This window comes from Lactuca serriola, chromosome 4 (assembly GCF_051521515.1).
Source record: "Lactuca serriola cultivar US96UC23 chromosome 4, Lser_US96UC23_V15, whole genome shotgun sequence".
Classification (NCBI taxonomy): Eukaryota; Viridiplantae; Streptophyta; class Magnoliopsida; order Asterales; family Asteraceae; genus Lactuca; species Lactuca serriola.
The window spans coordinates 100,632,691-100,645,770 of NC_136411.1; the positions used below are offsets into that span (position 1 = coordinate 100,632,691).

General features: G+C 32.3%; 1 protein-coding gene across 1 annotated transcript; it reads left to right on the forward strand.

The window, feature by feature from the left end:
• Positions 1–1,914: 1,914 nt before the first annotated feature.
• On the forward strand, positions 1,915–5,170 carry LOC145102188 (Plastid-lipid associated protein PAP / fibrillin family protein). The gene is made up of 3 exons (XM_079039566.1): positions 1,915–2,463; positions 3,831–4,026; positions 4,713–5,170. Exons 1-3 carry the CDS (start codon positions 2,009–2,011, stop codon positions 5,025–5,027), a joined length of 966 nt encoding a protein of 321 aa, XP_078895692.1. The 5' UTR covers positions 1,915–2,008; the 3' UTR covers positions 5,028–5,170.
• Positions 5,171–13,080: the final 7,910 nt, after the last annotated feature.

A 13,080-nucleotide genomic window follows, 5' to 3' on the forward strand; every position in this document is an offset into this window, starting at 1 on the left:
TATTAGTTATTTAGTTTGGATTATGGGCTAAGTTCATGTACTTTTGATTAGATGTAAATGATCTATGTTTATGGTTTAGTTTATTGAAAGGAATTTTGATATTTGTTAAATTTATTATGTTATTGCTCGATTAAAGATCCATACATATTTATATTGATTTCATTATGTTTATGTAACTGAGAGCATGATTTATGATTAAGTTCAGATTGTATCTTGAATCAACTGTTTAGTTAACAGCTAGGAGATCATAACTTGACTAGTGGAGGCATACCTAGGTTAAACATAATAAAGTTAAGTTAATATTTGTGATTGATCCAATAACTTGGACAATTTAAGAAGTTGCCACTAACCTTGAGACTGATCATACCAATTGAGTTGTTACATAATAAGAATGAATAGATTGAGTTGAGGAAAGCTATCCTTATTGGTAGATAACTTATAATCCTAGGATTAATGATATTAGTCTTGAGAGTTAATTAATTTAGAAATCAATGAACAATCAAATTTCCATTGCACTTCATATGAATTAACCATATTTTTATTGTTCGACAATCTAATCAAATGTATCTCTAATTAATAGTATTTTACTTTATATCAAAATTACTTTGCTTTACTTAAGTTTATTTTATTTAGTACACCTCGATTCCTAATGAGTTCGATATTTTTACTTATCTTAACTAACATTATTCCTAATTAGGTACATGACGTGACGCTAGCAGTCAATTAAGTCTGTAAGGATTTATAAATTTAAAACTCGATTGGTAGTTTAAATTAGGTTTATTTATTAAGACTATTCAACGCATATCACATGTGATTCAGATATACAACATTGTAATAAATCATTAAATTTTAATAGGAGAAAGCACAATAAGCTCGTTTTTTTTTTTCAAACAACAGATTTTATTAGAAAGCGTTAGCAAATAACTAACGAGAATAAAGGAAACACCAATAGTTCAAAAAACACACAACAAAAAGAAAACCAAAAGATTAACATAAAATTGAAAAGTCAGCCGACTTATCTAATTTTCTTGTTTTATTGTAACCTAAACGATCGAAATGGCTAAAAATACTTTATTGTAAAATAGCTTGTGTACAGATCATCTCCCTTACACGAAAGATGGTCTTTTTGTTTTATGAAAAAAGATACGTAAATGAAACATAAAAATGTTAAATGGAAGTAAATAAAAACTTAATTATTTCTTTTATTTCCTATATATGTATTGGTTTATGAGAAAGAGGAAATAGGAGTTGTATTTTTTAAATTTGAGTATACTTATTTTATGTAAAACATTATTATCATAATGTCATAAGTTTTGAATAGATTAAACTCGAATAGAGAAAACATGTTAACGGATTAGTTAACTCTATAACTTTTAATATAATATGTTTAATTTATTAGTATAGATATATTGTTGTATGTAAAACAATATTATTTTAATGTCATAATTTTTAAATAAGTTAACTAGATAACTATATCAAAAAAACATATTAATCAAAACACGACTAATCGGATTCTTCCGTTCAAATTTAGGTTCAAAAAATTAATAAACCGATTAATTCTTTTCAAAATACCCAAAACTATTAGTAAGGCTCGTGCGTTACGACACCTTTATTAATCCCATTTTTTATTTAATAGCTTAGCACACAAGTCTCTTTTTTATTTTGTAAATTTGTTATTATATAGGACTTATTTCTGTAAATTTCTGGACCATTTTTGTGGCCATTTTTGGCATAGGGGCCATTTTTGTAAATATTTAAGGACTACTACTTGTAAAAAGAATATATAAGGACCTTTTCTGTAAAAAATCTATTATAGAGAGACCATTTTTGTTGCAATTTTCTGTTAAGGAGAGTAGAGACAACTTCTTTAATTGTTTTGGGACCGTTTCTATATTTATAAATTTGGTTATAAAAATCGTTGTTTGGTGCCTGCCTTCTACAGGCCTCTGGTTATTAAGCTTTACGTTCGGTCTCTGTATTTTTCCCCTTGCAAAAGAAATCGGCAAAAATGGCCGGAGTTTCTTTGATCACTCAATTTCCATCCAATTCGGTGTTGGTGAAGTCTTACCCAAAACTTAGCTCGAGATTCTCCAGCTATCTAGTTAATTCTACGAGCTTTCCCGTTAAAAACTCGGCAAAATCGAAGCTTCTATTCGCCGGAGGAGTCCGAAAGAAGTTCAATTTCACTTTGCGTGCTGCGGCCGGAGAGAACTGGGAACCGGAGTCTAATGTTTCTTCGTTTTTTGAAGAGGAGGAGAAGCCGGTGCCAGACAAGGAGCCGACGGAGATTGATCTGTTGAAGAAGCAGTTGGTTGGTTCGTTTTACGGCACGAGCCGTGGATTGACTGCCACAAGTGAAACGAGGGCGGAGGTAGTGGAGTTGATCACACAGCTCGAGGCGAAGAATCCGACTCCGGCGCCGACGGAGGCTCTTCCTCTTCTCAACGGCAAATGGATATTAGCGTAAGTAATATATACTTGTTTTTACTTAAATCGATATCATCGCAGTTGATTAATCTAAGTGTTCATGGAATTAACCGATCCTTCCTCGAATCAACATTTTGTAGTTCTTGGTTTTTCATGTTTGATATTCAAATAATCCAAATAATCCAATTAGGTTTTAATTTTCCACTGCTAAATGCCAATGGATATGTCAAAATCGTTGTACTTAGCTCTTCAATCTTCAAAATCTATTTGCAGTTTAAATTTTTTTCAAACAGAACTTGTTAGAAACCATTATAATTCTTTCCATACATCAAATAAGTTTCTGTTACATCAATTGGGGAAGAATTTCTATGAACATTCACAATTTGTTCATGTGAAACAATATTTTTCGTACACGTATTGAACATCTTGAGAGGAAAACCTGAACTCAAAGAACACACAAATCTAGAATTTTTGGCATGTAGAATAGCAATCACTTGAAAACTGGATTGTTTAAACATCATGAGCACCATACACCTTAAACATTTTTGCTACACCTTTTTTTGGTTAATATTAAAAAAAATTAAGTTAGTCAATTTGAGATTTGTTTTTCAACGTTGTGAATACTATATTAAGTTCGTTGCATTTTCATGTCAGAAAAAAAGTAATTAAGGACATATTTGGAATAATAGTGTTTGGTAAAAAGCTAGTTGAAATGTTAGCTTTTAGCTGGGAGCTGATAAGCTAGCTTATGAATTAATAGTGTCCGGTAAAAAGTAGTTTATAAGATAGATTGCAATGTAAAATGTCATAAATGGACATTTAAACATATAACTAAAAAAAAGAATATATATAATTAATGGCATTTTTGGAATATTTTTGAGAAAGCTCCATAAGTTTATCAAAAGCTTAAATAAGCTACTTTTGTGATTTTACCAAACATTAAATTACACTAAGCTAGCTTTTTTTTTTTGGTAACTAGGGCCTTAAAATCGCACAAAATCATTGTCAAATATATTGCAACATTTTAATAATTTCATACATGATAATATGTTCCAACTCTTTTAAATTATGCAACCATATGTGTCATTGTAACAATATAACATTTGCCACAAGATCAGTATAATAAATATTATCGTGTGATATAACATGGAATTGTTTGTTGATGTTTGGTAAATAACAATTATTAGTTAAAAAGGTGTTCACATGGATAAAAGGAATTGAAAAAGTATTGTTATGTGTAGCAAACAAAGAAAAGGACTAGATAGGTACTTGATCAATTTTACCAAACTAGGTAATGTGTTTTATTCTTATCCACAATAGCAACCAACTTGTATTTTTCTACAGGATAATATTGATGGGATATGTATTTTTATTAATATGTGTGTGTGTGTGTGTTACTGCAGCTATACATCTTTCATAGGTTTGTATCCTTTCCTGGCAAGGGGAACACTGCCATTGGTGAAGGTTGAAGAAATATCACAAACCATTGACTCTGAAAATTTCACTGTCCAGAATTCCGTACTTTTTTCAGCACTGGGGTCCACAACTGCAATCACTACAAATGCAAAGTTTGAAGTCAGAAGTCCTAAGCGTGTGCAGGTACACTGAGACTGAGACTGAGACTGATATCAACGAGACAAAATTTATAATTTTTTGTCGTGCCCAAAAAGGTGGGACAAGGACTTTCTCTCAATCTCTCGTTTGTGAAAAAGACGTAAATGCCCTCCTTATCATTGTCATCCAAAATAGCCCTACAAAGCTTAGCTGGACTCGTCTTGGTCCAAGTCACAAACGCAGCCTTAGGCTGCGCTTGTTACATGCAACGAGACTGGATAAGCTTTCTAGGGCTATTTCGGATGATGATGATAAGGAGGGCATTTACGTCTTTTTTCACAGATGAGAGATTGAGAGAAAGTCCTTGCCCTACCTTTTTGAGTGGGACAAAAAATTATAATTTTTGTCTCGTTGACATCTATCCCCGTCCTGTCTAATGCACGCCAAACACAGTACAACTGTTGTCTCGTAACAGCGTAACAAACGATCGTACTTTGAAAATTTTACCGAATTATATTCATGAAATAGCAATGTACTTTGAAAAAATCCACCTGATAATAGCAATTTCATCCAAACACAAAACGATTTTTATTACTATAACCAGGTAGATTTTTCAAATATAACGTTTAATAATAAAAAAATACAATGCTATAATAAAAAGAAACAAAAGCACACAATGCTACAATACACAGATAAATGAAAGTACATTGCTATTTATTGTCCATACACAGATAAAGTTCGACGAAGGTATCATCGGGACACCACAGTTGACCGATTCCATCGAGTTACCCGAAAACGTTGAGTTTTTAGGACAAAAACTCGATCTGTCACCCTTTAAAGGGTTATTGACATCTGTTCAAGACACAGCTTCAAATGTAGCAAAAACCATTTCGAGTCAACCACCATTGAAATTTTCAATCTCCCAAACGAATGCAGAATCGTGGTTGTTAACAACTTATCTTGATGAAGAACTTAGGGTCTCAAGGGGAGATGGTGGGAGTGTGTTTGTTCTTATTAAAGAAGGATCTCCACTTCTTTTGGATTAAAATTGTGGGAAGTATTTTTATTATTTTTGGTATGTATTTATGTGCTGTAGTTGTTATATGTATGTTACTGTGAACTCTCTGATTTGAACTGGTGGTTGGATCCTTGACGGAGAAATATATTGAAATATGTGTTTTATTTGTTAGTGCTCAACTGTAGATGCCTAGATGGGAGCATTGACTTTGGATACACATAAAAATATCTGTTTGTTTATATTAAAAAAGGGGCTAAATGCAAAAAAATATGAAAGAGACAAAAGTAAAAGTGGCTTGTCGAAATACCATCAAGTCTTGTTTAGTTTAATAGTAGTAATAAGACTGGATGAGCGGTGTTGAGCTCAACGAGTTTCATAAGGATTATTTATTTATTTATTTTTTGGGAGAGAGAGAGAGAGAGAATTTACAATATCTTACAAAGAACGGTAGAAAACTCGACATGCTGAGTTTGGGGGCGATTGTTTTCCGAGTCAGCTCAGCTCCTGTTGAGGCCATTCTCTCCAGAATGATAATAAGGGAGGAGGGAGTCATTCCTTCTCAACTCACTGAACCCACTGTCAGTTTTTCTTTTTTATTTTCTTCATCTTGCCCAACCTTCAACACATGAAAATCCTATCTTTTTCAGCCTAGTCAAACTATTCAATTAAAAAAAATACAAAACAATAAAGGTAAAATCTTAATTAGCAATAGAGTTACTGTCGGTAACCTCCAAGATACAACTTCCTTGTTTAATTGGTTTCGCTAATCCACTTCATCCTCTCTCTCTACTTTTCTCTCTCTCATTTTCTCTTGTACCATATGTTTTAAGACTTGTATATTAGTTGTTTTGTATTTTTTTTAATTGAGTGAGTTGAGAACATATGTTGTGGGTTGAGAAAAATAAAGAAAAAAAAAACTGATGTGACAATGAGTTCAGTGGGTTGGGAGGGAATAACTCCCTCCTCCCTAATAATAGTAATAGTAATAAACACAAGTAGCCAATGGCTTCGATTTCGAACACAATTAAATATATAATTTTCGAGAAAAACACAAAAACAACTAAATTCTTCAAGTATTTTTTTTAGAGCTTTAAGTAATAATTACGTCGTTTCCGGAGATAACCATCACTTTTACAGATGATACTGTGAAATTAGCATAGTACATGCGAAATCATCAAAATGAACACATTTTGGTGATTTTCGTAGGTATTGTGCTAATTTAATGAAAGCGATGGGTCTCGCACATCTAGATGTATAAAAACATTATTAATCGTATGTATAAGTCATTTGCAAAAAAATAGAATCTGAAAATTCTTTCAAATTGATCTGAAACAGCTAGCTCTTAAGTTTACTCACAAACATTGATCTCGTTTCAAAGAACATATTTTAAGGTATTCGAAGTTTTGATAGATTTTACTTTAAGGTTTTTGATTCTTAGTCGTAATGTTGTAGCCAATCATCATATTATTGGCTCAAAGTTGATTTATAGTTACTTTTGTCACTGAGAAATAAGGATTTCGAAGGCGACACTTGAGAAATTCTCAACTCTTAGTAAGAACATAACTAAGAATGAGGATTTCATGGGTGGCACTTGATTCTCATTTCTCTATGCTAAATGAAAATATCGTACTTAGTTGCTGTTTAATGTTTTACAAGTTTTAGTGTATATGAGTTGTTGCAAAACTAAGAAAAACATGTTACTGAAAGTTCGATAAATGTAAGGGATGCTTAAAAGGAGATGGGTTGGTAACCTAAGGTACATCTGGATTTATCTAGAACATAATGATCTCAATGGAAACAAGCAATCCAATATGAATTGGATTCCTTAGCAAAAAGAAGAGTGTTTGCATCTGTTGCTCCAACACCACCAAATGTTAAACCAATTTGTAATAAATTAGTTTTCGTAAGGAAGCAGAATGAGAATAATGAGATTTTAAGATACAAAGTTTGCCTCATGGAGAAAGACTTCTCTCAATTCCCTATAATTGATTACAAGGAGACGTATTCTCCTATCTTTATAGGGATTTGGACACATGGATATACATGAAAGTCCCTGATAGACTTAAGACCGAGATGGACACTTTATGTATTAAAACAATCCGGATGAATGTGGTACAACAGTCTAAGTCTAAGTGAGTACTTGATCAAAATGAGATATTTGAATAATAAGATGTGTCTATGTGTCAAAGAAATCAACTTCAGGATACATAATTATCGTAGTCTTTGTAGATGAAATGAATCTCATGAGAACCTCGACAAAATTGTTTGAATAAGATGAAATCCTGAAGAAGGAATTTGATATGAAAGATCTTGGGAAGATAATGTATTGCATCAGCATGCAAATAGATCAACATAAAGATGAGATTGTACTGTATCAAGAAAATTACACCTAGAAGGTGTTGAGATGATAGTCATCATGACACAAAGTCGTCATCTACTCCCATGATTGTTTGTTTTCTAGATATTTAAAAGGACCTATTATGTCTAAAGGAGGATTATGAAGAGATATTGAGCCCAAAGTGTTCATATTTGGGTGCAATAGGCACATTATCATACTTAGCCCAATATACTAGACCGTACATCTTGTTTCTTATGACTTGCCTTTGTCGACACAACACTACACCAACACACAACCACTGAAACGGTATTAAAGACATATTTTGTTACCTTAAAGGTTCTATGGATATGGGTTTATTCTATCCCTATGTGTCATTGAGTGGATCTACCACGAATGATATTCAAAATAATACGACCGTTGTCGGCTATGCTGATGTAGGTTACTTATCAGACCCGCATAAGGGAGTTTCCTATTGTGGTTATGTCTTTACCATCGGGAACACATCGATAGAATGGAGGTCTTGTAAACAAACTCTAGTTGCTACTTTGATGAATCAATCCGAACTACTCGAGCTCTATGAGCAAAATAGAGAGTGTGTACGGATTCAAACTGCAATTAGCCATATTCGAAGTACATGTGATTTAGCTTATGATCCCGATGCCATATTCGAAGTACATGTGATTTAGCTTATGATCCTGATGACACATGGTTATATATGAAGATAACACTGTTGCTATTGATCAAGTGAAACATGGTTACATTAAAGTGGACAACACTAAGTACATATCACCAAAATTGTTCTTTACACGTGAGCAACAAGCATTTCAAAAGATTCAAGTACACCATATTGGATCAAAGAAGAATCATGCACACTTGTTCACCAAGTCACTGTCAAAGTTTTTGTTCCAAAAACATGTTAGAGACATTGGACTTTGGAAGCTCTGTGAGCTACCTAAATGATATGTATCATGCACTAAGTTGCGTGCAAGGAAATATTGGATCTTAATGTATGCTTAGCACCATGTTGAGTGTATGTGAGGGGGAGTATCCAGATGAATGCTTATGTACTCTTTTTATTCTATTTAGAGCAAAGGTTTTTGTCCCATAGAGTTTACCTTGACAAAGTTGTTTTTTAACGAGACATAAAGTGTATTCCATCTCAGTAAGAGTTATTGAAATAAGGGGAGTATACAGTTGGATACTTCTTTAATCATTGTGTACGCTTTTTTTTCATTCATTTAGAATTTTTGTCCCACTGGGTTGTCTTTTAACAAGATTTTATTGAGCATACTGTGTATGGTTATTTCCTTCGCTTATGACATTTAGATCGTACTATTTTATCCTTCGACTAGAGTTTTTGTCCCAAAGCGTTTTTCCAAAAAGGTTTTTAACGTGGTGAATGTTTGATGTATTGTCTGAAGTTACATGATGAAGAAATACAAGTATGATTCAATGTAAATCTAAGCGCCCAAGGACAATGTTGTTGCTCATAGTATACCAACGATTACATATATTTTAGTCTTTTATAAATTGGATTTATGTAAATAAATCCTATAATCTTTGGCTTACCCAACATATGCCCTATATAGGGGTTCTTATGTATTGTAAACACACATATATGATCACTGAGCATATTGAAAAGAATTATTGAGTTAAGTTAGTTTCCCATACAATTATATATATATATATATATATATATATATATATATATATATATATATATATATATAATATTGTTTTTATCTGAGCTGTTGGTTTATGATAATTACCCCTTATATATTTGTAGCTTTTAGTAATATAAGTTTTCATTTTATAAAGTTTTTGATTTAAGTACATCTACCTAATATTGATATAAATGAATTCAATCAACTATCACCTGACACTTGTATATATGAATCTATCTAATACACATCTACCACCACATCCAACTTCTATATAAAAGGTGTAGACATATAAACAAGAATTCACACAAAAACTTCTAACTCTTAACCATAACTTCTACTTGATTCTAAAATGTCTTCTTCTTTCGTAAGGGTCGATTCTAAAATTCACCCATAATTTCATCTACCTTTCCACATCCAATAAGAAACTAAGAGCCTATAGGGTGCCTAATGAGTTGAAGAAGGCTATAATTGAAAAAACAAAAAGAATTTAACAAATACATGTTCAATGTTATTGTACAAAGGAATGATATTGAATATAAAATATCACAAACCGAAATGAAAGACAAATAGATAAAAGATTAGAAAAACTAAATAGGAGATATGGGAGGCCATAAAATCTATTCTTTAGAAAGAGTGTGATGTAATAGATGAGGTGAATCTTATAAATGTGATACTTTTTGGATTAACGTGTCTAAGCTCATAACTAAATTGATATATACTTGTAATTATAAGCAAAATCATTTTTGGGTTGCCCTCATAACTAGTAACTAAATAGAATGACATTTTGAGAGAGAGGATAATTTGTTAGTTTATGAATAATAAATTAATTGGAAATAGTAATAATTAATTAAGAATTAATCAGAATTAATTTGGATTTAACTATGGGTTAATTAGAATTAATTAAAGGTGCAAGGACTTAAGTTGTGATTGTTCAAAGTTAAGCAAGAGAAGGATTCTAAAATCCTCCATAGGGAGCCCATTTTGGCAGGCCCTATTAGTGTTTCTGGAATGTTCCTTTTGAATAATAAAGATACTAGGATAATTAACTAATTTGAAATATTAATATTATATTCAAATTAGGGTTCCTAGGGTTACTTAAGCAACTATAAATAGGACCCTTAAGACTTCCATTTTCGTCGATCACCTCTACTAAAAGGATAGCCGAAATTGTCCATCTCTCATCCTCTCTCCACTTGTCTTCTAGTTGGTAGGATTTGGGTACAAATCATTAGAGGCACTAAGCTTTTTGGTACTAGCTTCTCAAGCTCTATAAAGGATGGTTTGAAGTGTTTTGTTTGCAATAACAAATCTGAGGTATGTAACCCTAATTCCCTATTTTCGAATTTTCTAGGGTTCATGTTAGTTTGTTTTATTCAAATTATGTTGCCTTCAAGTGTCGAGACATAAATCCCTTTAGGTTGCATGTGCCCTTATTAACTGTTAAGTGATTTTCCGTATTGTGCATATTGTTGTAACCTGAAAACTCCATCACTGGTACTAGAGCTATTTGGTTGTCTAACATTGAAAGTACATGAGTTCAATTGAACCAAATTTTTTGTAAAACTATTTTCACGATGTGACAGAGCCTTTGTCATGATGTGAACTCAGCTCCAAACCGAAAATTCAAGATTTTTTGCATAATCTGATTTATGTGGTTATTATTTGGTAAATATCTATTTTGATTTCTGTCATAATTCCATTTTTCATTCCATAGATGGTTAAAATAAAAACCCTAAATCTAAGGAGATAATCTTAAATAAGATGATGTTTAATTATAAAATTAATTAAAATTATCCTTATGGATTTAATCATTTTTCTCAATTTATATTATTTTCATATTTCCATGAATATGGATAAAAAGTGCATACGTATCGACAGAAGGAAAACGGGCAACAAAAGATAATTATAAATCCATGATAGGTTTAAATTTATTAATTAATTATATTAAACCTTGTGTTTTAAACGTTTAAAAATACACACTCATATATATATATATATATATATATATATATATATATATATATATATATATATATATATATATATTAAAACGTTTAATACTATATGTATAAGAAAAATTTGTCGAATAAATAGTAGGCCTTATTCATTAAACCATGCTATAAGGGGGTATAAGGAAATGACTTATATAATGATCATTGAATGGATGTCCTTTTTACCTACCGCTCCCTTGTGTGGTGGATGGTCGTTAGCTGAACGGGTTTGATATGATAAAAAGTACTAGAACCTTCTTTTAAAATCTCATTCTAGTTACTTTAGAAAAAATGTGAAATGTATGCTGCTTCATGAAACCACACATCATTCTTTATAAGTCGTTGGTGGAGAATGTGTGGCTAACCAACACACTAATTTGAGACTATAAAGTAGAGATGACAGAAAAAATAAAAAATTATCATTATTGGAGCGTATGTGGTTTACCGGTACATCAATTTGAGATGATAAATGACATCATGGTTGTGAAGCAGGTTTACATGGTTATTCACATCTTGTTTGTGATCCTCTATATCACAGTCACAAATCAAAGAGCATAATCCGAGATTAAACATGCAAATGATATGATTCAATGAATCTCAAATGATCTAGGAATTTCATATTAGATTGAAATTGGTGAATCGTTTTACATACCTTAATAAATTTGCAATTACATTACAGCACTCATCTTCTTAATTGTGAATTGCATTTTGGATCATAACCTTGAATATTAATTTGGGTTAAAATATTAAGGATTTATACTAACTAAATAACACTATCTATCTTATTATAGATGTCTTGAAACGGTGATGATCCTGCTACTCAAACCTCCACTAAAAAATCCAAATTCAATCTCTTGTCGATTTTGTCAAAAGAGAAGTTGACATGTCCAAACTACATGGACTGGATTCGAAATCTAAAGATGACTATTCGCTACGAGAAAAAATTTTATGTTCTTAAGAATCCACTTCTTGAAATCGATGAAACGAATGCTACTCCTGACGAAATCGCTTTCTATAACAAACATGATGACAACGCCACGAAGGTTGCTTGCATCATGTTTGCTACCATGGTGCCAGAGCTACAAAAGTTCTATGAGGACTATTGGTCATATGAGATGTAATTGGATTTTGCTGAAAAGTTTCACAAGAAAGCAAGACAACAACACTATGAAGTGGTCAAGTCTCTTATGGCATGCAAGTTGGAATGAGACTTTGTTTGCGCTCATGTGCAAAGAATGCAGAGATATGTGGAGCAATTGGAAAAGCTCAACGTTTCAATTGAAAAGGAGTTCACCATTGACATGGTCCTTAACTCTTTACATCCTAGTTATGATCACTTCATCTTGAATTATCATTTGAACAACACGGAGACGATGTTGACCTAACTCCACAACTTGTTGCATACGGCTAAATCGAGACTGAATAAAAATGATGTCCCTTCTACGACATGTGCTCTTGTCATGTCCATTGGTTAAAACAGAGGAAAGAAAACTCCCAATCGAACTAGAACGACAAGGACCACGTTGGAGCATCTGGTAGTGGGCATTAGACAAAGCCCGACTCTACTCCGCGTTTCTTTTCAAAATCTTTTACTCTTTTTGAAAATACTTCTCAAATCCTCAGTTTGAGTTCAAATATGCTCGAAGGTGGACTCGAATCCCTCAAACCAAGGCTCTGATACCAACTTGTAACACCGTAAATTTTCAAAATAATTTTTCACAATTTATAAAAACATTTCTCATTAATTTTTCATAAAAACATCAAGTTTAAATCTCAATTCACATTACACAAAATCCCAAGATCAATGTATATCAAAAATCCCATGCGTGTGTACAGATCAAGCCGGCGCCTTTCCACGGTCATCGCTAGTACCTGAAACAACAACACTAACACTGTAAGCACAAAGCTTAGTGAGTTCCCCAAAATACCACATAAACACACACACACACACACACACATATATATATATATATATATATATATATATATATATATATATATTAGCCACTCGAGGCTATAACTCTGTGGGTCCGTGCACCCAAGCTCTGTGAACCCTCAGGTTCTAACTCTGGGAACCTTCCGGTTCCA

What these genes read in the sequence shown, in the direction of transcription:
- LOC145102188 (XM_079039566.1), top strand. Translation starts at nt 2,009, where the DNA reads ATGGCCGGAGTTTCTTTGATCACTCAATTTCCATCCAATTCGGTGTTG. An exon ending in AACGGCAAATGGATATTAGC is followed by an intron (nt 2,464 to 3,830) that starts GTAAGTAATATA and finishes GTGTTACTGCAG; the next exon opens with CTATACATCTTTCATAGGTT. An exon ending in GAAGTCCTAAGCGTGTGCAG is followed by an intron (nt 4,027 to 4,712) that starts GTACACTGAGAC and finishes GTCCATACACAG; the next exon opens with ATAAAGTTCGACGAAGGTAT.